This window comes from Fusarium subglutinans (assembly GCF_013396075.1).
Source record: "Fusarium subglutinans strain NRRL 66333 chromosome Unknown NRRL66333_c0000093, whole genome shotgun sequence".
Taxonomy (NCBI): Eukaryota; Fungi; Ascomycota; class Sordariomycetes; order Hypocreales; family Nectriaceae; genus Fusarium; species Fusarium subglutinans.
The window spans coordinates 161,377-183,817 of NW_023502156.1; the positions used below are offsets into that span (position 1 = coordinate 161,377).

Consider the following 22,441-nt stretch of genomic DNA (forward strand, 5'->3'; position numbering starts at 1 on the left):
AAGTCGGGCTGACAGTGTAACATTCCAGAGCAAGTTTTCCCTTCGCTACAGTGAACTTTGGTTATCAACCAGGTTCATATATTGAGATTGCCGACTAGCTTGCGAGCTGCTCATGGAGTAGAGTATCATCGTTCAGAGCAACATAAACAGGCAAACAAACATCCATAGCAGAACCAGCTCTTTGGCTCGGTGCTGATCACCAGGATATCCTGTCCCGAAACATTCCTCATCATCTCTTAAACATGTTGTTGTTTTTCCTCTGCTGCACGTTAAGCTGATTTGAAAGGGACAAGTCCACCCGACCTGCTTCTCTCTTCTTCTTCTTCTGTCATTCTTCGCTCCGAGGGAGAAAAAAACTGCCCAAGCCGTTTATGGTCTTTTTGATCCGGTTGGCAATGAAGCTTCTTGGTCCGCTGGCACTAGTGCTGGCTTTATTTCAGCTTGGTGTATCGGCCGCCGCGGCGCCCGAAGAGCCTCCAACTTGTGGTGTAGGTGAAGCTTTTCTACCATCGAGATGCGGTTGGCTAAATCGTGCATAGGCGCTTTGTATTGAGGAGGAAGCCATCAAGTCGCCTTGTGGTCTGAACACTACATGCATCTGTACAAACGTTGAGCTTAATGAGAAGATCTCGCTTTGCGTTGCAGCGAATTGCACTGTGAGGGAGAGTCTGTGTAAGTTTATTCTCAGCTGTACCACGTTATCTCAAGGTTGCTGATTGAGTGTTTAGTGGTTCAAAGCTACTCCAAGCATACTTGCCACGCGCCATCTCGCGATCGCACAACGCTGGTATGGGTTATTGGTATCGTCTTTCTTGTTCTCGGCCTCGTCGGCTTTGGTCTGCGTGTAATGGCCAGAGTGTTTGTCGTTAAGCAGACATGGGGATCCGACGATTGGGTCATGCTGTTTGCAGTAGTATGTGTCACCGCCTGTCTCTGCAATGCCAGCAGCTCACTTTTGTATAGGCGCTCATGATACCGCTCAATGCTCTGTCTGTGCAGAGTAAGTCCATACTTTTCGATTGCGTCAAGTCACTGCTAACTGATTGACAGTCTCACGGGTCGGACTGGGTAAAGATATATGGAATGTTCAACCAGACGATATCACCGACTTCCTATACGTGAGTCCCATCTCCCTCCGTCACATTCACCTCACTGACACATACCAGCTATTCTTCTGGGATGAACTTCTCTATTTAGGAGCGCTACCGGTCACCAAGATCTCCATCCTACTCTTCTACCTCAAGGTCTTTCCGGGTAAAAACATCCGACTGGCATGCTGGATCTTTATCGGCCTTAACGTCGCATACTTCATCACCTTTGAGCTTATTTCTATCTTCCAATGCAGACCAATTGACGGCGCTTGGAAGGCCTGGGACAAGGAGTACAAGGCCAAGTGCAACAATATCAACCTGCAGGGCTGGTTTGCGGCAATCTTGAACATTGTTCTCGATGTTGGAACCATGGTCATACCGCTGAAGGAGCTTTATGGGCTCTCGATGTCGCTGAAGAAGAAGATACAGCTCATGCTCATGTTTAGCGTCGGTATTTTGTAAGTTTCCCTCCTCAACGCCATTTCTCTCACTAACATTTCAGCGTCACAATCGTCAGTGCAGTCCGCCTACAATCTCTCGCAAGCTACGCAACAACCAGCAACGTAACCCGTACTTCTCCCCAATTCCCCTCCCACTTTCCGTTCTAACACATCCACAGAGGACTATGTCGAAATCGGGTACTGGAGCACAATCGAAGTCCCCGTCGGCATAATCTGCGCCTGCATGCCCGCCATCCGCGCCCTCTTCGGCATCGTCTTCCCCAAGGTCTTCGCCTCCACGAACCGCAGCAAGAACAGCTACGCCAACATCTCGGAGTCGAAGCAACCAACCGGTGACAGAAAGGGCGGCGCTACGCCGCAGATCACCATCGAGACGGAGATCTCGACAAGGTACTCGCGCCACCACGACGACTCGTCGGTAATTGAACTTACGCAGATGGGAAGGGAGCAGGCCCACGAGGAGACTGCGTGGACGGATAGGAGGCCGGCTGTTCCGTCTGAGCCTGTATAATTGTGTCGATCATCGTGTCATTTGATGGGACCTGGAAAAGTTTAGTTAGTGTCTCCCTGACTCACTCATTGCTGTCTAGAATTGAGATTTCTTTGTCGTTGATTATGTTATCCACTAGTGACTAAATCTAAACCAAAAGGGTGCTTGGGGCAGAGGTTATTGTTGAGGCTTACACGCTTATGGCTGCGATCGTCCGGGGAAATGTTTCACTAACTGACACCGTCGCACAGACGGGACCAGCATGCCTGATCCCCGTATTCTAGCTCAACGGTCAGCCCTGCTGTAATGAAATGGGCGATATTAAATGTTCTAGACTGAGCACGCTGCACATCGTCATCCACGGCTCGGGCAGATCCCCAAAGTCTATGGGAAACTGTGCTACCTGAAGTCTGTTATTTTTGGCACCCTCTCATTTCACTGAGTTATACCGCACTTGTACCACCCATTTCATGACAATTGTTTCCCTTGTCAAGATGACAGGTGGAATCTCCGCATCCTGGTCGAATGCTACTCTGACCACGTTGCCCTGTCACTAACCAAAATACGACGGCATTTCAAGTTCCCCTCTGCCCAACTCCACCGCGATTACGACTGTAACGCACGAGTACGACCTTGCGCCTTGTTAACTCATTAGTCCAGGGGCTTGCGAACTCAACGTCTCCGCCTTGAGTTACTTCGTCTACCTCTCGTTCCTTTTTTCTCTCGGGCAGTAGAAGGATCCCGTTAATCTACTCTATCGAGGGCGCACTCAAACCTTCGCCCGCTCTTGATAAGCGGAATCGATCAGACTCACAAGTTCCGCTTTCATACCGACGTTTCCATCCGGATGTGCAAGGCCGAATGTGTGCTTCTGTTCCTGGAATACCTCCTGGCGATCTCTTTTGCAGGCGGGGTCTGGTAGTACTTTGGGCGGCAGGGTCCTAATTTCTCCTCTTTATTATCTACCTGGCGCGGCACGGCATTTGGAATTCTGGTTTCATGCTCTAGGAAGCCGTCCATTCATTCTATTCCATCTTTTGGGTTTTCTAAGTGCTTGGCGCTGAGTAGCCAATATGCGTTTGTCGTTCATTATCACTTGCATTTCTGTTCTGGCTGATTCAGCCTCTGCCTTGTAGGTTCCCCAGTCTGTCGGTCACTACATCTCACTCACTTTCGTTTTGGCAGTTCTGTACCATGGAGCTCTTCACCCAAGGAGCATAATCCATTCATCGGTAAACGCGATACCGCGGTTGAATACGACTATGTAGTCGTCGGTTCTGGCGCCGGTGGTGGCCCTGTCGCCGCCAACCTTGCCGTCGCTGGCTTCAAAGTCCTTCTCATCGACGCTGGCGGTGACTCTGGCGATGATTGGGTCGAGAAGCTTCCCGCCTTGCATCTCATGTCGACTGAGTTCGAGGACACACGATGGAACTACTTCGTGAACCACTACCCTGATGCCACGCAACAGAAGAAGGATTCCAAGATGGTCTACCAGAAGACCGATGGTAGCTACTATGTTGGACTCACCCCACCTAAGGATGCAAAGCCTTTGGGTATTCTTTATCCTCGTGCTGGTACTCTCGGTGGTTGCACACGTCACAATGCCCTCATCACCATCGCTGCTCATGACAGTGACTGGTCCCATATCGCCAGTCTTACTGGTGATGACTCTTGGAACCCTGACAACATGCGCTCTTACTTTGAGAAGTTGGAGAAGAACATGTATCTCCCCAGCAGCATCATCGGTCACGGCTTCAGTGGCTGGTTGGGTACGTCTCTGACCTCACTGTCCTTAGTCATTGAGGATCAGAAGCTTCTATCTTTGATCATCTCGGCTGCTTCAGCCATGGGCAAAGGTCTTCTGGGTTTCGTGTTGAACACTGTCGCCGGCCTTGGTCAAGTCTTGCTTCGTGATCTCAATGCACCAGGCCAAACCAGCAAGACCGGTCTCTACCAGGTCCCACTGTCCATGACTGACAATGTTCGTGGTGGTCCCCGAGACTTTATCCTCAACACTGCCAAGGCTGTCAACAAGGATGGCTCTCGCAAGTACCATCTTGACATTAAGCTCAACACTCTTGTAAGTCGCTCGATACGTATACCGCCTCCGTACTCACATATTTGTAGGTCACCAAGATCAACTTCGACAAGAGCGGCTCCAAGCCTCGTGCGGTCGGCGTCAACTATATGCAAGGTGCAAGCCTCTACCGCGCTGACCCTCGCTCTGGCTCAGCCAAGCCCACCGGCACTGGCAGCGTCAAGGCCAAGCGTGAAGTCATCATCTCAGCTGGCTCCTTCAACACTCCTCAGCTTCTCAAACTCAGTGGCATCGGCCCCAAGAAGGAGCTTGATTCTTTCAAGATTCCTGTCGTGGTCGATTTGCCTGGTGTTGGTACCAACATGCAGGATCGATATGAGAACACTGTTATTGGCAAGACTAACAGTGACTTTGTCATCACATCCAAGTGTACCTTCCTAGAGACTCTGCCGGACCCTTGCTTGGAACAGTACAAGAAGGGTCTAGGTCCTATCACCAAGGGTGTGTATGGCACCAACGGTATTGCTATCGCCATTATCCTTAAGTCTTCTGTCGCTGAGGATGAGCCCGATCTCCTCATCTCTGGCGCCCCAGCCAAGTTTAAGGGCTACTTCCCTGGCTACGCCGTCGACTCACTCGCCGACGCCGAGCACTGGGCTTGGATCATCCTCAAGGCGCACAGCCGCAACAACGCTGGTACAGTCACTCTCAAGTCGACTGACCCTCGCGACATGCCCATCATCAACTTCAACTACTTCGACACTGGCGTCAACGGCAACGGAGAAGGCGACAAGGATCTCCAAGCCACATATGAAGGCTTCGAGTTCGCCCGCAAGGCATTTGACGACTTGATCCCTCTTGACGGCGAGTTCCCTGAAGTATGGCCCGGAAGCCAGACCAACACGGAGAAGAAAGCGAAGCAGTTCCTCAAGGATGAGGCATGGGGTCACCATGCTTCGTGCACTGCAGCTATTGGTGCTGATGATGATCCCATGGCTGTGTTGGACTCTGAGTTCAAGGTTCGGGGCACCGAGGGTCTGCGTGTTGTCGATGCCAGTGTTTTCCCCAAGATTCCTGGTTTCTATATCGCGCTTCCTTTGTATATCGTTGCTGAGAAGGCGAGCGACGTTATTATCAAGGCGGCCAAGAGTTCTTAGGACAGTTCGAGAAGCTAGCTAACCTACGCGCAGCGACAGCGTTGAACCCATGTAGTAGAGACACCACTGTACTAACACAGCCATCAAGTCAAACGGATATTTAATTCTTAAATTAATCTATATGAATATAAAGTTCACTCAATCGCCTATCGCTTCACCGTGTTTGTGTTACAATACTGTTAAACGCCATGCGACCGAGGGAATGTGTTGCTTTAGGGGGCCGTGTACCTTTAATGAGTTTCTACAAATATCTTGCAAGGCTTAGAAAATTTTAGATAAACTTTAGAGAACTCACCTGGTGTATTCTTTTATTCTCCTACTTCTTCTCAGTAATAAGCAATCAGTCGCCCATCTTCCATGAAGTCGTTAGGCAGCTTCTCATTAGGAGCATCAAAAAACCTTACACTAGGCCCCAGATGCCCAACAATACTATCCCTATCAGCCATAGCTTGTTTATGACTGTATCGTGTAGGCGGTGGGATATCCATGTCCTCATAATCCTGCCATTTCTGGGACCTTCTTTGCTTGCGCTCTAACCTCGGCGCACGAAACCGCTCGATGGAAAGTTCCCTTTGCATTCGATCGAGATCATCAAAACTTGGGAAGTGGTTGATATGCTTCGGATACAGCCTGTCGTTATCGAATAGTCCCCAAGCACGTTGACGATAAGTGGCAAGTTGGATGAGTTTCAACTTCTCGTGGCGTGCATTCCCAGGTGTGAATGTTGTGACTCTACCCCAGCGGATGGCGCCGCGGCCTTGCTGATCTCCCCGAGTTTCACTGTAGGAGCGAAATTCTGTCTCGGTGAGGCTGTTGGGGAGATGTTGGGTCCATTCGGTCGACAGCGAATAACGTAATGACCGTAGCCACGTTCTAAGAATTGAGTCGTGCCATGTCTCCTTTCTTACGCATACCAGTATTTGCATCAAGCAATCCAGACCACGAGAAGGCAACGATTGGGCCAAATATGATGCGCCTGTATCCACGTCTTGCGCATACTCTCTAGCATCGAGGTAGATATTGTCAGGGAATAGTAATCCGTACTCGGAGGGGACAGAATGCAGAGGCGACGGCCCTGTCTTGTACGATTCGGGAATATCCGGCAACCAAGAATTCGCACCATGTGCGAACAAAGCTCCGTAGACAGCTGTATAGTATTCATGGACAGACAGTAGAATCCTACAATCAGAGTCTCGACACATTGCAGCTAGTTGTCTTCCTGTGGCCATTTGTTCTTCATAATCTCTCTCCTCCAGATGGAAAGCCTTGCAAAGCAGCTCATATCTCGTAAAGGCAGATAAGAACCTATGCCGCTCAGCACTTGTCAGGGCCGTGAACTTGACGACGTTGGTTTCTAGTCTCCGCTCTTTAAAGTAGCTTCCGCTGCCGTCCACTACATCTGGGATGCCAAGGTAAGCTCTTGGAGGATAGACACTTGTTGCTTTTGAGACATAGTCCTCAATGAAGGGGACCATTCGGGTAAAAAAGCGCCAGCGGATCTGAAGCTGCTTAACGGTAAAGTCCGCTGGCAGCTCCATAGTTTGCCAGGATTTTATTTCTCTGTATCGTTTGGCCGAAGCTTGGTCTGAAATATGAATAATTATTAGAGCATGTCGAAGGATTTCGCTGGAAGTGCGAAAAGGAACAATGTCGTTCAGGATGTAGCGGATGACACCTTTCTTGTAAGTGACGAAATGCCATAGCATGGAGGGCGAGGCTTGAATTACCTGCTTGACACTTACATCAGACTGGAGATGAAAAAGAATCTCGGTCTGAATAAGTGATGGGAGTTTCGAGAATGGATCCATTGTTGATGCAGGGCGTGGGATGAACTTTAGAGTTCGAACTTTAGCATGGGACGAGGTGAAGAGGAGGATATAGTGAACGCGACAGACGGAGGGAGGACGGCTTCTTATAGTTGAGGGATCAGGTACCTAGATAAGCAAAATAAGCTCTCAAAGTGGGGAAATGGCTGCTTTGTGTAAGGTAAGGTACTGTAGGTGTCATGATCGTATTGAATCGCAGCCAAAAGTTTAACCTTATGGCGCAATCAGGTGGGTAGTTCCGCGGTTGTCAGGATGAAACATATAGAACAGCTACCTATCTATCTACTTCCTGGCCATAAGATTTAACTTTAGTCCGCCGAAAGGGACTATAACGGATCTTCCTTAGTGTTCTATACCCTGTGACGCAAACCCCATAAAATGTGTCAGGGGGATTGGCACAACGGTCCGATGACATTCGTGGTTCACTCTGACGTCAATTTGATACAACTTATTTATCGCCGAGCATCTCAACTGGGATACATGATTGGTGACGGCATACCGTATCAGATAAGCAGAAAAATCACCATCCTGATCTTTTGAGCCTCACATCGGAATTTTCTCCTTCATACCGCGACGTGACAAGTAAACCTTTTTCTTGGCCTCCAATAACCTTTCCATATCACCACGAGCGCAAGATTTGCCGCAACAATCCATCATGCCTGAAAGACAGATAGCAAAGGTGAGTGTAAAACACGGCACACTATCAACTCCTTACTAATCTCTATAATGAGCAGATCGGTATGGTAGGAATGGGCAGCATGGGCTCCATGATGTCCCTCCTCTTTGCTGAAAAGGGCTGCAAAGTCTACTACTTCGACATCAGTACGTGATATACCTCACCGTACCTTACAGCCGCTGACTATTTCCAGGTGAATACAATATGAAGGCGGCAGAAAAGATGGCCAAGGATGTCAACGAAGAAACCCGAGTCTTCCGCCAACACAGCTACCAACAGCTCTGCGAAGAAATCTACTCCGAAAACCACCCTCGGATCATTATCTTCAGTATTCCCCACGGAAACCCCGGCGATGAATGTGTCAAGGCTCTACGACCGTACATGACCAAGCGAGATATCATTCTCGACTGTTCAAACGAGTTTTACGGCAACACGGAACGGCGACAAGCGGATCTTGCAAAAGATGGCATTTTTTATATCGGGTGCGGCGTCTCAGGCGGTTATCAGAGTGCGCGATCTGGTCCGTCAATGTCACCAGGCGGCGACCCCCAAGCCCTCAAAATCATCATGCCGCTTCTCAGAAGAGTCGCAGCAAAAGATCGCGATGGAAAGCCATGCACCTGTCCCATCGGCCCAGGCGGTTCGGGACACTATGTCAAGATGATCCACAATGGAATCGAACAAGGCATGATGTCAGTTATTTCCGAAGTTTGGTACATCCTCACCAAGGGTCTTCAGCTTAGCTATGAGGAAGCAGCTGGTGTTTTTGAGAGGTGGAATCAGACACCGGAGCTTTACAATACGTTTCTGATCTATATCGCTGTTGATATCAACAGGACGAAAGATGAGGAGGGACGATACGCTCTGGGGAGGGTTCAGGATAAGGTAGTGCAGGATATTGATAACACTGAAGGAACGGGGACGTGGTCTTGTGAAGAGGCGGTGAGGCTTCATGTCCCTGCTGCGAATATCGTCAGTGCCCATCTGTTCAGATGTACATCGGCTGAACTTGGCCAGCGCACTGCTGATGCAGAGGCTTCTGGGCGATGGCAGCCTTCAGCAATGAAAGTCGCTTCGAAGGTTGAGTTCACCGAAGATCTTCGAAAGGCGACGTACTTTTGTCTACTGCTTTGCTTCACGCAGGGTCTGCAGATCATTCGCGAGATGGACCAGCAACGCGAATGGCACATCAACTACCGAGACCTACTACACGTTTGGAGCGCCGGGTCAATTATCCAAGCAGGTGGTATCATGGATCTTCTTTACAAAGTCTACAGCGAATCACCCGGTCAAAAGAACAACCTCCTATCGAACAGTCAACTTGAAAAGCAACTAACCTGCCTTCTCCCTTCAATGAAGCGATGTATCATCACAGCGTTGGAGGCTGACATGGTCATTCCGGCGATGAGCCAAAGTTTGGAGTACTATAAGTATTCAACTTCGGTAGATCTGCCCACTCAATTGACAGAGGCAGAACTGGATTACTTTGGCAATCACAAGTTTGACCTGAAGGAGGAACATCGAGGTGAACCGAGTAAGGGGAAGCACCATTTTGAATGGAAGCCAGCCAAGGGGGTGTCTGAAACTCGGCTTTGAGGATCTTAGATAGCCCGAGGGAGAAAGAACTGTTCTTATGTTAGATGAGGATGCCAAGATGAGCTAGTCTAAGGCTGAAGGAGATATACTAAAATTCCCGAAGTCTGTTCATGACTTAGAAAAGGTCCCAAATATTCGTGTCTCCCCCTTCAATACTCCCCGAATAGTCTCCGCAATAAAGTAAGCAATTGCAATTATCTCGCGAGATCATCATCTCGGCTCGGAGATACCATCGCGTCCTCGCGTCTTTCCAAACAACCCTGAGAAACTTTTGCTTACTTTCGGGCCGCGATCGGCATTCCCGTGCCGATGAGGTTATTCACAGATTATTCCCGGGGAATATCACTACGCCAACTTATCCGCTAACGGCTATCCATATCAGGAACAGCGAGTAAAGTCGCCACACGACTCGAGAGTAGTGACGTAACTACAACGGCCATTCCTTGACCGTCCCCACCTGATTGATGAATTTTTGCCTTGATGAGAAATTGAGTTTTGTTTATGGGCTCGGTGTTAGAGAACTAGTCGCCGAATCTGGCACCGATCATTTCTGATAAAAGTACACGACATTCCGCTTCATGATCCTCTCTCTTTTCGATCAAGTTTAGTGCAATGATCTTATGAACTAACCATGGAGAAAGTTGAAACTTCACATTCAGATCCCAACGATCATCGCGAATCTCATACTTCTCACAGCGATGAAGAATCATCCATATCATCATCCTCACACCACAACCATCAAAATGACGACATTTCGCGAACATACTCCCTCGGCGACACAGAATGGCAGAGCATCCGCGCCCCAAACACAGGAGTAAGCATGACGCGAACTGTGTCGCGGCGAGAATCTGTTCTATCGCGGATTCGATCACGGCCTGTCCCTGTGTTTACGCATCCTCTCGCGCACGTCAAAACCACAGAGGATCAGCTCGTTGACTTTGACGGGCCTGATGATCCGTACAGACCGATGAACTGGCCTAACAAGAAGAAGATCATTACTACCATGCTGTACGGGTTGGTTACTATGTCAGCGACGTGGGCGTCTTCGTCGTATTCGTCTGGTACGGCGCAAGTAGCAGCGCATTTCCATGTCGGCACCCAAACCGCTACTCTAGGCACGACGTTGTTCCTTGTTGGTTTTGGAATTGGGCCTTTGCTTTGGGCGCCGCTGAGTGAAGTCTACGGACGACGACAGGCGGTGCTCATCCCAATGTTTATAGCGATATGCTTTAGCTTCGGAAGTGCCGTCGCAAAAGACTTCCAGACGCTGATGATCACGCGATTCTTCTGTGCGTTCTTTGCCTCGGCGCCTGTCACGAATACAGGTGGTGTTCTAGGCGATTTGTTTCTACCGTCGGAGAGGGGAATTGCTATGGCGGGGTATGCCATGGCTGTCGTTGGAGGTCCTGTTCTCGGTAAGTCCAACTTTTATAGTTTGTGAGGATTGTCTTGGCTGACGGTTTTGTCTTAGGTCCTATTGTTTCAGCTGCTGTTGTGCAGGACCCGAGTCTTGGCTGGCGGTGGACTGAGTACCTTACTGGTATTGTGCAGATCATCTTTTTAACACTGGCTGTTATTTTTGTTGATGAGAGTTATCCACCGAAACTTCTCATCTACAAAGCTCGACGCCTACGTCACGAAACAGGTAATTGGGCGCTTCATGCGAAATTCGAGGAATGGGATGTTAGCATCAACGAGCTCGCACGAAAGTTCTTGGTCAGGCCCGTTCAGCTCCTCATGACGCCTATTTGCTTCCTTGTTGCGTTGTATGCCAGTTTCTGCTACGGTATTCTGTACATGCAACTTGGCGCCATTCCCATTATCTTCAGAGAGATCAGAGGCTGGGGTATTCTGGTATCTTCACTGCCTTTCATCTGCATTCTCCTCGGAGCCATTCTCGGATGCGGAGCAAACGTATACAACCAGCTCCTCTACAACAAAGCCTACCACGCAGCTGGAAACCGCGCTGTCCCCGAAAAGCGTCTTCCTCCTATGATGGTCGGCTCCGTGATTTTCAGCGGCGGTCAATTCCTCATTGGATGGACTGCTCAGAAGGATATTCACTGGGTCGTTCCCTGCATTGGTCTTGTCTTGTTGGGAACAGGCTTCTTTACCATCTTTCAAGCTGCGCTGAACTACCTCGTCGATACGTTTACTATGTACGCTGCTTCAGCTGTTGCGGCCAACACCTTTCTTCGATCTTGTTTCGCAGCTGCTTTTCCGCTGGTGGTTGGACCACTGTATCATAATATTGGTGTTGGACCTGGGTCTAGTATCACTGGTGGTTTTGCAGCTTTGTTGATTCCAGTTCCGTTTGTGTTTTATATTTATGGAAAGAGGATCAGGGCGAGATCCAAGTGGTCAAAGGCTTCGGTGTATGACTGAAGAAGCGCCGTTGCGAAGAGAAGATATGAAAGATTGACAAAATAAATTTATAAATAGTCTAAGATTGCAGTAATACCCCAAATATAATAAACGCCATACTCATCTATGTATGCTCCTATTTGTTACCAACTTGCTTGTTCCATAACTCCTTGTACCTTCCGTCTATTGAGATCAACTCGGTGTGTGTACCAGACTCAATGACCTGTCCATTGTGAATAACCAAGATCTTGTCCGCGTTGACAATAGTAGATAGTCGATGCGCAATGACAAACGTGGACCTTGCACGTTTCAACTCATCCAAAGCACCCTGGATACTTGACTCTGTATTCGTGTCAACCGCACTAGTTGCCTCATCAAGAATCAAGATGGGAGGATTCTTGAGGAACACTCGAGCGATTGCTAGTCTCTGAATTTCTCCTCCTGATAGCTTGACACCCTGTTCTCCAACCTTTGTGTTGTATCCATCGACGAAGCTGAGAATCTTTTCGTGGATGGCTGCAGAGCGACAAACGGCGTAGATCTCCTCGTCTGTTGCTGAAGGTCGAGCGTAACGCATGTTCTCAAGGATCGATGCGTTGAAGAGAAGTGGGTCTTGAGGTACTACACCGAGAGCATTTCTCAGTGAGCTAAGAGTGATGTCCCGAATATCGTAGCCATCGATGGTAATAGACCCCTCATCAATATCGTAGAATCGAAGAAGAAGCTTCATGATAGAAGACTTGCCAGCTCCCGTCTCCCCAACCAACGCAACAGTCTGTCCAGGCTCAACTGACAGAGAAAGGTCTTGGACCGTGGGTTTCCGAGGATCATAAGAGAAGCAAACATCATGGAATGCAACACGTCCCTCAACCTTCTCTAGCTCCTTAGCACCCTCCTTGTCAGTGATAGTGGGCTTCGTCTGCAGCAGATATAGCAGACGTTCAGCATCGACAAGATCTGACATGAGCTGTCTGTAACTATGAGACAGGAACTTCAATGGCCAGACCAAGTACTCCCAGTACTGAAGGAAGAAGACAAAGTCGCCGGGCGATGATCCACCTTGCCAAACATCGTAAATGACAAGAGTCGCTAGTGTAAAGAATGTGCAGGGGATGAGAGCGTTGAGTAGTCCCTGGATGTAAGCGTCTCTCTTCTCGTAGTTCAGACCAGCAGATAATTGCTTAGTGACAGCAGATCCAAAGCGATACTTCTCATAGTTGAACATGTTGAAGTAAGTGACAGTCTGCCAGCCCTGAACAGCTTGATGCATAACACGAACTTCTTCTCTCTTGGACTTTGTCGATTCTCGTCGGTTATCGAGATTCCAGCCTGTGGCCTTGACTTCAAATGTGACGAAGAGGACTGAGCCAATGGCCATAGCGAGAGCGACGTAACTGTTGAACTTCCAGTAGAGAAAGACAAAAGCGATAGCCAAGTCGACGACGGTAGGTAGAATTTCGATGATAAGCATGTCAAGCACATTGGTTAATGCCTCACCCTGTTCAATAGCCTTCATGACCTCCGCGGAGTCACGCTCAGAGTGAAACTCCATAGGCAGCGACAGAACATGGTTGAAAGCTGCATTCGTGAGAGATCGGTATGAGAACTGCTTGATCGGGATTTTGGACAGTGACTGGATAAGTCCAACGACGACATCGTGAGAGGCAAGGCTCATGATAAGCCAGATGAACAAAGCGTGGAAGGGATTCTCCTTCGCGAGGAGTTGATCAGCCACGATGCCCAGTTGGCGAGGAACCAAAATGTTAAAAACTCGAGTAGCCAGGATACAAAAGAGAGAGACCAGAATGCAGAACTGGACTTTGCGGTCTTTCTTGGGGATCAAGAAGGGGAGAAAGATGGAAAAGTCGGAGAGGTAGCCTAGCCAACCACCCTTCTCCTTGAGCTTCTTTGCGCGTTTGCGTTTGATGTCGATTACATCTTCGTCTGATTCGCTGCCTGAAATGTACTCATCGTCATCGACCTCTGTGTCTGACGATGTCTCGGTGCCGTAGCTTGGGCATGCTCTGCCGTTTGCATGGCCGTTTGACTGTAGAAAGGGCTGCGATTCCTCCGCTTCTGAATCAGGTGTGTAGTATCTACCAGTGTTGGAGAGATGGTAGATCATGAGGAAAAGAAGTGGTAGGAGTCTGAACGTTTGGGAGGTAAGTTGTACAGTATGATAGATATCATTCCGGCTGTTGATAGCGGAGAATATTTGTAGTGGAACCTCAAAAGCAAGAGTGATGAGCGATGTTCCGAGAACCAACAACCGCGGTGCAGTTCGTTGACTCCAGATAAACGCCCATAGCGATAGTAGCACGACCAGGTGTATCGTCTCAGGCTCTTTACTGTGTTGACTCTCCTGCACAAACGTCACTATACCCTCAGCCAAATACCCCAGGATCAAAAAGCCAATAGCAAGTCGATTATAATTCCGTGGGGTACTTTTCCCAGTGGTGCGAGCAGCGTTGAGGAAGGTAACAACCGGAACGAATACTACAGCCACTGCAGAGCAGCTGTAGTGGAGGATATTTGAGACCTGAAGAATTGTCGGCATTTTTGCGAGCCAGGCAGGTAAATGTAACGAGGAAAACGGTGTGACTTTATTTAACTATTGCGAACCGTCTGGTCAAATCTTATATACCCAATTCCTCAGCCCTACGTGCGACTCTGCCATGAAAAAGCCAAGGTCATTTGAGGCGCATATATTCGACGCAGCCAATCGGCGTGGGTATGAGTCAATGCCACAGCGGGTTTCGCCACCAAGAGTGACCATTTGTGGTAATAAGTTGCGACGTGTTGATTGGCTACGGCGTATTTCTGCTGTGGGGGGCAATATACGGGAGGATGATTATGCTTATTATTGGTTTTGTATGACTTTGTATTGAGTCATGAGGATTCCACTGCCGAGGCTCGTGCTGTTTAGCAGCTGGAGTTTTGTATTTTGGGATATGGATGAGATGAGGTTTATTCCGGTGCCGAGAAGCGTGGGCATTATAGCGATTTCGACGGTGTCCACTAGATGAGCTTCTAGACACTGGGCTGCGAGATGACCACCGCCCATTAGCCAGATATCCTTCCCGTCACTTATTTTCAGGCGTCTGATGTAATCGAGTACGTTCTCTTGTATGACTGTGACATTGGGGAAATGGTTCTGGGACATGGTGCGACTGGCTACTATGACTGATTCTTTGGGGCGCTTGGATAGTGGATTATCAGCGCCGAAGGATTGCATGACCTGGTATGTCTTGCGGCCCATGATGAAGTAGTCAAATTCAGCGTATAGTGAGGAGAAGTCGATGGTGGGATCTTCGATGATCCAGGGTGTTGAACCGTCGGGTGATGCGATGTAGCCGTCGAGACTTGCTGCGACGTTGTAGCGAAGGCGCGGCATGTTGGGCAGTAAATGATGAGATTGAGGTTGAAGTAAGATGAGAGTCTGTGCGATATGCGTGATGACTGAATATTTATTCGATCGGGTGAATAATCCCGCCGATTACTCGCTAGAGTGAATGCCCTCCAAAATGCTTGGCTTGGCGTCCCAAAATATTACCTAACAACTGACCAGCATCTAATTCTCAGATTTCTTCACATCAACCTGCGTCGCAACTAACAACTCCTCTCTTAAGAGCCAAATCAGAGGGAACATAGTTCCTGGTCCAAGCAAACCTCCCAACACAACAGAAGCGCAGCCAGCTCGGATCCATGAAATACTGCAGATCCCAACATTCTCAAGGTCCTTGAAGTGATACGCCAACCACAGAAAGCCGGCTGAGTAACAGCAAATGCAATCGAATTGGATGACAGTTCGAAGTCCGAGGATTGGGTCTTGTGGCGTGGTGAGGAAATACTGCGGGATGAAGACTTCAAAGAGGCTGGAGTCCATGGTGAGGGTAGTATACCACCACGTCGCCGTACTTATAGCACTGATGACACCGATTGTGAGTCGAATGGCGTTTAGCTCTTGCTTAATTGACTTCGGCGTCTGCTCCTTTGGCTGAGGAATTGTCTTCGATAGTATCAGCATAATGACTGATCCCCAAATTGGAAACAGCTGCCAAATCCAATTCCACCAATTCCTCGCCTCAAGAGAAGAGTGAAAAAACGAGGGAAAGTGTGTGATATAATATCCCAACACTACCGTAGGCAGAATAGCTAAGCAGGTCGCTAACCCAGGACGATACAGACTCGGTGTTGTAAGTTTGTAAGCAGGAGTGAAGATGTAGAACAGAAAGAAGAAGACAGGCGCAAAACAACCTATGCCAAACATCTGTGATAGAAACAAAAAGACAACAGGGCTTACTACCGTTAGCACAAATACCTCTGCATGGAAGCACACTTACTACTTGATCACGGGAAATGTATTCCCCGGTCTATACGCCTCGATCATCACAACAGCATACATCCCCGCAAAATCGGTCAAGAACACCAAAAGCTGCCAATACGCCTCCTCATCTGTAAAGAACAGCAGATGCGCAAAGGCAACAGTAACCACGGCGAAAACATCATCTAGAATAGGTACGCCATAGAAACTCTTAATTACAGGTACGGTAACGTTTTGCGCGGTGAAAATAGAGGTTTTGACAGTTTCTTCGATCATAGGACCGATTGGCTTTGCCATTGCGAAGGCGCGGGACATGAGGGCTGTGATTAGGAGGAAGGGAAGGGCGTGGATGGCGCGTCGGAGACGGCTTTCGGGGGGTGAGGTGTGTGTCATGGTGATTGGGTTGTATGATTGGAGTGAAGATCGTGAGATGAGGAAATAAGGTGGATTCACTGAGGTGAGGTTAGGTTGACGACGGATCCTTGTAGTCAGCCCACCAACCGAAGGATGCGAATCCTGTAGCCAATCTTCAGAGAGACTACATACTTATATTCTGATAGATTGGTATATATCCGAGTTCAAATCATTTCTCTGGGTCTTTCCTGTATCGCTGATCGTTGTGTCTCTTGATTTTGATTTCCAGACTCCAATGTACAGCTTGATACTAGCAGATATAATTCCTTTGATGGAAGACTTGAATTCCTGCTACTGATACAAAACAGCGCTCTATGGATATTGATGCACGCTTACTATAATACCCTCAAGAAAGAACCGCACTTATAGCCAACGCCGCTGCAATGACATACCCCAACACCGATTGACTCATCAACCTCACCGCATCATCCTCCTCATCACCCTTTGAATCAGTCGAGTTATCCCCACTGCCTTTATCCCCACTTCCTTTATCACTAGGCTTCTCATCACCAGACTTATCACCCTTATCTTTACCATCATCTCCCTTTGTAGAGTTCCTCTCACTCGTAAAGTTGCCCTTCAAACTCATCCCAAAATTCGCAGCTGTGAATGTCGCGTTTCCTTTTGACATCCACGTCTCTGTTCCAAACTCAATGATGCCTAGCCATGGATCTTTCGGTAAATCATCTGCGTCGATTTGTTTACGCGCTTGTTTGAGAATATACTGAAATAAAGGGTAGAAATCCTCGTCGAAGGATAATACGTCGCTGTTGTCCTTTGTAACAGCAGTGAATACGTGTGTTCCTCCTGAGTTCCGTCCGTAGAAGAGCGAGCTGTAGCAGTTAGTATGTACATTGGAGGATGAATGGCGCACTTACAACTGCGTCTTCCCAAGCGTAACAGTCGACAAGATACTATCGTTCTGCCGTCCAAGCCACCACGGATCCCCCACCCTTCCCAACCAAACCATAAACTCCACCGCCGCAACCTGCGGATACAGCGTTCTATTCCTATCATCATCCAGGAAGAAATCCCACGCCGCATTCGCCTGCACGCCGTCCCCTTCTAACTCCGGTTTGTTCTTCGCCCAGACCTCGTTACTGAAAACATCTGGTATTTTTGACGGACTGCCTGGTGTGTAGATCCAATCTGTTGATAAGCGGATAGATTCTAAATCGCTCAGACGAACGGGGAGGCTCGGGTTGTTGAAGCGCACGTAGGGAAAGGAGTGTACGTCTTGGATGTCCGCGGGCCAGTTCCACGTTGCGGAGAATGAGGGTGTGCTGTTGTCGACTTTGAGGCATACGAAGCCGTTCTTTGGACTCTTTTTGTTCCATGCATTTGGGTAATCTGCAGTAATCAGCAAGTATCCATCTCCTCAGGTGCGATTGAACATACATGAGAGTGAGTCATTTAATTCACCCAACCGCTCATTCCCACATACTCTCTTAACCTCCTCCTTCCCCCAAACCTCCGCTGCTAAAATCGCATACCTCACAACGGTTGTGACTTTCATGTTGAGGCCTCAATGTTGCAGTGAAGGAGACAAGGGTTCCATGCAGTGTTACAGCAGATGATCTAAACTTTAGGGGCTTGGCTGTTGGGGCGACAACAAGCTCAGCCTCACTTGGCGGTTCGGGTCGACGGCAATAAAATTTACTTTGGAGAGACTTGTATGATCGTGTAAAATATAGTTTCGATATACGAGAGGCGTTGTGAAGGTATGGGCGCTTACGTGGCAGTGAGAAAAAAGTCACGACGTCATGGGGTTATTTACGATCGACGCGTTGTGGAACCATCGTCAGGTCCCCGATTCTTTGGTAGATCACTTTACGCGTCTTCTCACGATGGATGGTATAAAGTTGCATAATTATGCATAATTGTCTGGATATGTTTGAACCAAACGCGAGTCCCATTCAAACCGTTCGACGTAGTCGTTGAGTCGCACGGCGAACCAGTACCCTTCCGTCCATTTACTCTCAGTCGTGCATCGTAGTAATTCCTTACGCGTGTCTTAAGTGTCTATTAGTACATCGAGATTATGCGGAAGTCGCGTTTCCATCCAATATTTTAGGTAGTAGTCGTGAGAACTGGTGTATTGCATCCAAGCTGTGACAGATAATGGTGGCGGCGAAGCCATTATGGGGGTTTTCAATTGAAGCCCATTTACTGTAACAACCACAAAACATTCACCACCACGCAGCTCAGTGTATAAATTGTCCCCCTTACGACGGCAAAATATGAGATGAATTAGTTTCTGTTTCTATCCTTCACTTCGATCAGACGATGGACAGGCTCGCGCTGATTCCATTGCCGGGTTTCGGTGTTCAGCTTCAGGGTAGGTCGTGGCTAGTGCTGTAATGTGGCCATGCAAACTGTGGCTGTTGTCCAGTCAACTCCGCTTTACCAATTGAGGTCATTCAATTGATCTATGCAATCAAGCATTACAGCATCATCACGAACAACCAAGATGGCAATGCCAGAGCAACCGCCGCTTCATTTTACCTCGGCGATAGCCTGAACCCTCAGAAATGACCGTCGATATCCTCTCATGGCTGCGCCTGGTCGACGATAGTCCATACCCTCACGAGCTCGACCTAGTGAAATCGCCAAAAGCTACACGATCGACTCGCAAGCGACAGCGCAGCTGCAGCTCGACCAGCTCCCGTCATCGACCAATCTCCAAACCTCCTACGAATGATTTTACACATCCGACACCTCCTCCAGACTCTCCAACATCCTCCAAAGCGCAGGCCGAAATGGCACCAACAAAGAAACGAAAGACTACCAAAGACGCAGTCCCAAGTCCAAGTCCAGACGAGGCACAATTCGACGATGACGGTGAACAAGAAAAGACCCCCAGACCTCTGCGGAACGTCCATCTCCCCAGCGATACATCGTCAATGTCCTCAGCGAGCGGTCGATCGGGTGCTTCATCGCCACGAAAGCAACTAGCGGCCATGGCTCTATCCTCCCACGGCATCGAAACACGAGCCATGTCTGATCCATCCGGCCTCCCACCAAGTCTAGCCGAAGTACGAACCAAGTTATTGCAGTTCAGTCGAGGACGGGGCATTCTTGGAGAGAAGGACCTGGAGAGCATACGAGACGAAGCCGCTGCGAGGGCGTTACATCCGGACATGGCTGCTATTTACGAGGATAAAGAATTCTGCTGCTCCACGCGTCGCGATGAATTGGGCGTTACACCGAGCCCTGAAGATGTGGTGTATATTCTTGAGTGCGCGGGCGATTGCCTTCGAATGGGGAGGTCTGAAGCAGCGTGGAATCATGAGGTTCACTTCTCTCTGCTGTGCTTGGCCCTTCGGAACCGATCGAAGGGTGCATTCAAACGACTCATCAATGTGACGTCGTGGTAGGTTTACTGACGCCCTTCTTCTGATACCTCTTCTGATTTGCCTACCAGTTCATCCGCCTCCATCATCCCCGACTACCGCATCCGCTTCGCACCCCATAAGAAGATCGACTTCTGCGTCTATCTCGATCCTCACCACGATCCCAACGATACAAACATTCCCAGCACCATCGACACCGTTCGCACGCGTCTTCCAGGACTGTCAATAAACCCAACCGATGATCTATCGCTGTTGAGCAATCCAATCGCCATCCCCATCGAGACTAAGCGTCCCGGCGAAGGCTTGGATACTGCCAACCTTCAAGTCGCGACGTTTTTAACAGCGCATTTGACGCTTCTGCAGCGACTTGTTGACGCTGGTGCTTCTGTGTCCGTTGACGATGGGGAGACGGCGCCTTCGGTTGATGATCTGGGCTTTTTGCCTGGATTGATCGTGCAGGGAAATACGTGGAATTTTATCGCAGCGAGTCGTCAAGCTTCTCGAACCGTAAGTTTACCCCTCGTCATTGACGATCTTTGCTAATTGTTCAAGGTGATCTGGTCAGAGACATCACTCGGTTCGACGGGCGATATATTCGGCATCTACCAAATCGTCGCATCGTTACAATTACTGCGTCAATGGATCAGTACGACATATTGGCCCTGGCTACGACGCGTTACGCAGAGAGCTGCTACAGCTGTTCAATTACGCGATGACCCAGCTGGATGATGGACGTCTCAGGATGATGCAGCAAGAAACTCAAATTCATTGGAGGCCCCGAAGCTTGAAGGACCCCGCCACGCGCGGATACAGCCGGACGCCAATTAGATCACTCGGGACGATTTTAGATCATGCCGAAGCCAAGCCATTGCGGCGTCAAGGGCCCAGATCGACGGACTGAAGCTGGCAAGCTTGAGGAGTCCAGGCCCAGCTTGCTTCACCGTCATTCCATCCAGGTATGACGACCACTTTGTACCGGGACAGTGGGCTGGATGCGCTTGGACCAGGGTTGGACGTTTCGAACGGGACGGGAGAAAGTCCCCGCGTCATGGTGAGGCACAGCCCACTCGGGGTATCACAACAACAACCCTCACCAGCGTACAGCAGCTGGGATGACAGAAGTCTCTAGATAGAACTTAAGCAAATATATCTTAATAACTGTCTATTTTATTCCTGTCGCCTTCACTTTAGTCTCTTTTTGGTGTCCCTAGACAGCTCCCCTCACATCCAGGGATGCCAATCTCGTAAACCCGCGATAATTCCACGACTTCACAGCTATCCCCCGCCACGCCATTCCCGCGAGGTATTAGCAAGCTGTGGCAATCCCCTCAAAGTCCGGCAAAGACGGCATCTCCAGTCACCGAGTAGACAGTCAGAAATACATTCGTCAATGCCAGCTGAAACCCCTCCTCTTCCACAACCCATCATCGCGTTGATTGATGATTACGTCCTCCAGTGGAGCTCAAGCGCGCCGCTTATCCGAGCTCGCACGGCATCGATTGCCGAAGTAGTCCCTGTATCATGAGCCGTGAGATCCGATGAGCTACGACTTCAGCCACTACTGGCTCGCACACCGTCATGGCTTGAAACTTGACTAGAGGCCGCCTGTGCAATGCGTCTTGTTTCCAAGTTTAGAATAAAATAGGATGTAGACTAGAGCTCAAGACCCCTGGACCCCTCAAGGTATAAAGTTTTGAGCTCTTCTGTGTGCATCAATTCTTATTCAAACATCCTACATCTTTATCACTTATTTACTATCATCAAATAAATCATTCATAATGGGTTGGTTTGAAGAGAGTAAGTTCTCCTGAGCAGTTGCCACCAGATCCCTACTGATTGACTTGTTAGATAACACCGAGGTCGTTGAGCAGTTCAACGACTACAACCAAAACTCTGGGAACAGAGAGCATCACGCCAAGCTCTCCCACGAGATCATCGGCGGTGCTGCTGCTTTTGAAGCCGCCAAGGCGTACGAGGATCACGTTGCCAAGAACGGTGAGATCAACTCATGACGCCCGACAAGACGGTACTGATAAGTGTGCAGGCAGGCCAGATAGCCATGCCAAGGCTAAGGAATTCTTAGTCGGAGCCGTTGGTGCTTTCGTTGAACGAGAGTTTGAGACTAAAGGTCTGGACTTCTATGATAAGGAGCAGGCAAAGCGTCACGGCGAACGCAAGGCGCACGAGGAGCTTCAGAACCAGTACTAGGCCTGTGTTCAGATTCCTTGGTAGTAAATAAATTCAACGAATAATGAACTCTACGTGGATCGATGTTTAATGTTAATTTGTGAGCAGCCAAAGACAAGATCTTAAGCAGTAGTGAGAGTGATGGATATATTGCCCGCATGTCTTCATTGGGTGGTCTTTACCTTTGTGAATTGAGGCTGAAGCCTCTATTAACGTCCCAACCTTGTCACAATTAGTCTGTGAGATCTGAGATAGACACGATCAGCTTTTCGGCATAACTAATAATTATGGCTTTATTTACATACTTGCCATAAGACTTAGTGCTCGCTACTGTCGACTAAGGTATTATTCAATAAGTCAGTAGCATACACGAGAAGCAGTATTTTAGTATTATATAGCTATAATATAAAACAAATAATAAAACCGAGGTCAGGCAACAACCCCCGATATAATAAATGCTTAAT

The 22,441-nt window shown here is 48.8% G+C and overlaps 11 protein-coding genes across 11 annotated transcripts; 6 read left to right on the forward strand and 5 right to left on the reverse strand.

Moving 5' to 3' along the window:
• Positions 1–395: 395 nt before the first annotated feature.
• On the forward strand, positions 396–2,063 carry FSUBG_7405 (CFEM domain protein; the record flags this gene model as incomplete). The annotated part of the gene is made up of 8 exons (XM_036685707.1): positions 396–488; positions 540–672; positions 729–913; positions 964–1,000; positions 1,051–1,118; positions 1,167–1,549; positions 1,594–1,661; positions 1,711–2,063. The coding sequence occupies 8 exons, from the start codon at positions 396–398 to the stop codon at positions 2,061–2,063; spliced, it is 1,320 nt and encodes a 439-aa protein (XP_036537134.1).
• A 1,052-nt stretch (positions 2,064–3,115) lies between these two features.
• On the forward strand, positions 3,116–5,237 carry FSUBG_7406 (choline dehydrogenase; the record flags this gene model as incomplete). Its single annotated transcript, XM_036685708.1, has 3 exons — positions 3,116–3,174; positions 3,228–4,122; positions 4,170–5,237. 3 exons carry the CDS (start codon positions 3,116–3,118, stop codon positions 5,235–5,237), a joined length of 2,022 nt encoding a protein of 673 aa, XP_036537135.1.
• A 326-nt stretch (positions 5,238–5,563) lies between these two features.
• Positions 5,564–7,045, reverse strand: FSUBG_7407 (uncharacterized protein; the record flags this gene model as incomplete). The annotated part of the gene is made up of 1 exon (XM_036685709.1): positions 5,564–7,045. One exon carries the CDS (start codon positions 7,043–7,045, stop codon positions 5,564–5,566), a length of 1,482 nt encoding a protein of 493 aa, XP_036537136.1.
• Positions 7,046–7,718: 673 nt separating this feature from the next.
• FSUBG_7408 (6-phosphogluconate dehydrogenase) lies at positions 7,719–9,335 on the forward strand (the record flags this gene model as incomplete). Its single annotated transcript, XM_036685710.1, has 3 exons — positions 7,719–7,742; positions 7,798–7,885; positions 7,933–9,335. 3 exons carry the CDS (start codon positions 7,719–7,721, stop codon positions 9,333–9,335), a joined length of 1,515 nt encoding a protein of 504 aa, XP_036537137.1.
• A 631-nt stretch (positions 9,336–9,966) lies between these two features.
• FSUBG_7409 (fluconazole resistance) lies at positions 9,967–11,720 on the forward strand (the record flags this gene model as incomplete). The annotated part of the gene is made up of 2 exons (XM_036685711.1): positions 9,967–10,750; positions 10,807–11,720. The coding sequence occupies 2 exons, from the start codon at positions 9,967–9,969 to the stop codon at positions 11,718–11,720; spliced, it is 1,698 nt and encodes a 565-aa protein (XP_036537138.1).
• A 115-nt stretch (positions 11,721–11,835) lies between these two features.
• On the reverse strand, positions 11,836–14,256 carry FSUBG_7410 (Heavy metal tolerance; the record flags this gene model as incomplete). The annotated part of the gene is made up of 1 exon (XM_036685713.1): positions 11,836–14,256. The coding sequence occupies one exon, from the start codon at positions 14,254–14,256 to the stop codon at positions 11,836–11,838; it is 2,421 nt and encodes an 806-aa protein (XP_036537139.1).
• Positions 14,257–14,559: 303 nt separating this feature from the next.
• On the reverse strand, positions 14,560–15,093 carry FSUBG_7411 (riboflavin biosynthesis domain protein; the record flags this gene model as incomplete). Its single annotated transcript, XM_036685714.1, has 1 exon — positions 14,560–15,093. One exon carries the CDS (start codon positions 15,091–15,093, stop codon positions 14,560–14,562), a length of 534 nt encoding a protein of 177 aa, XP_036537140.1.
• Positions 15,094–15,270: 177 nt separating this feature from the next.
• On the reverse strand, positions 15,271–15,726 carry FSUBG_7412 (uncharacterized protein; the record flags this gene model as incomplete). The annotated part of the gene is made up of 1 exon (XM_036685715.1): positions 15,271–15,726. The coding sequence occupies one exon, from the start codon at positions 15,724–15,726 to the stop codon at positions 15,271–15,273; it is 456 nt and encodes a 151-aa protein (XP_036537141.1).
• A 315-nt stretch (positions 15,727–16,041) lies between these two features.
• On the reverse strand, positions 16,042–17,953 carry FSUBG_7413 (uncharacterized protein; the record flags this gene model as incomplete). The annotated part of the gene is made up of 4 exons (XM_036685716.1): positions 16,042–16,561; positions 16,830–17,270; positions 17,316–17,787; positions 17,836–17,953. 4 exons carry the CDS (start codon positions 17,951–17,953, stop codon positions 16,042–16,044), a joined length of 1,551 nt encoding a protein of 516 aa, XP_036537142.1.
• Positions 17,954–18,968: 1,015 nt separating this feature from the next.
• Positions 18,969–20,519, forward strand: FSUBG_7414 (uncharacterized protein; the record flags this gene model as incomplete). Its single annotated transcript, XM_036685717.1, has 3 exons — positions 18,969–19,810; positions 19,862–20,297; positions 20,343–20,519. 3 exons carry the CDS (start codon positions 18,969–18,971, stop codon positions 20,517–20,519), a joined length of 1,455 nt encoding a protein of 484 aa, XP_036537143.1.
• Positions 20,520–21,568: 1,049 nt separating this feature from the next.
• On the forward strand, positions 21,569–21,998 carry FSUBG_7415 (phosphoglycerate mutase family; the record flags this gene model as incomplete). Its single annotated transcript, XM_036685718.1, has 3 exons — positions 21,569–21,587; positions 21,639–21,785; positions 21,835–21,998. 3 exons carry the CDS (start codon positions 21,569–21,571, stop codon positions 21,996–21,998), a joined length of 330 nt encoding a protein of 109 aa, XP_036537144.1.
• Positions 21,999–22,441: the final 443 nt, after the last annotated feature.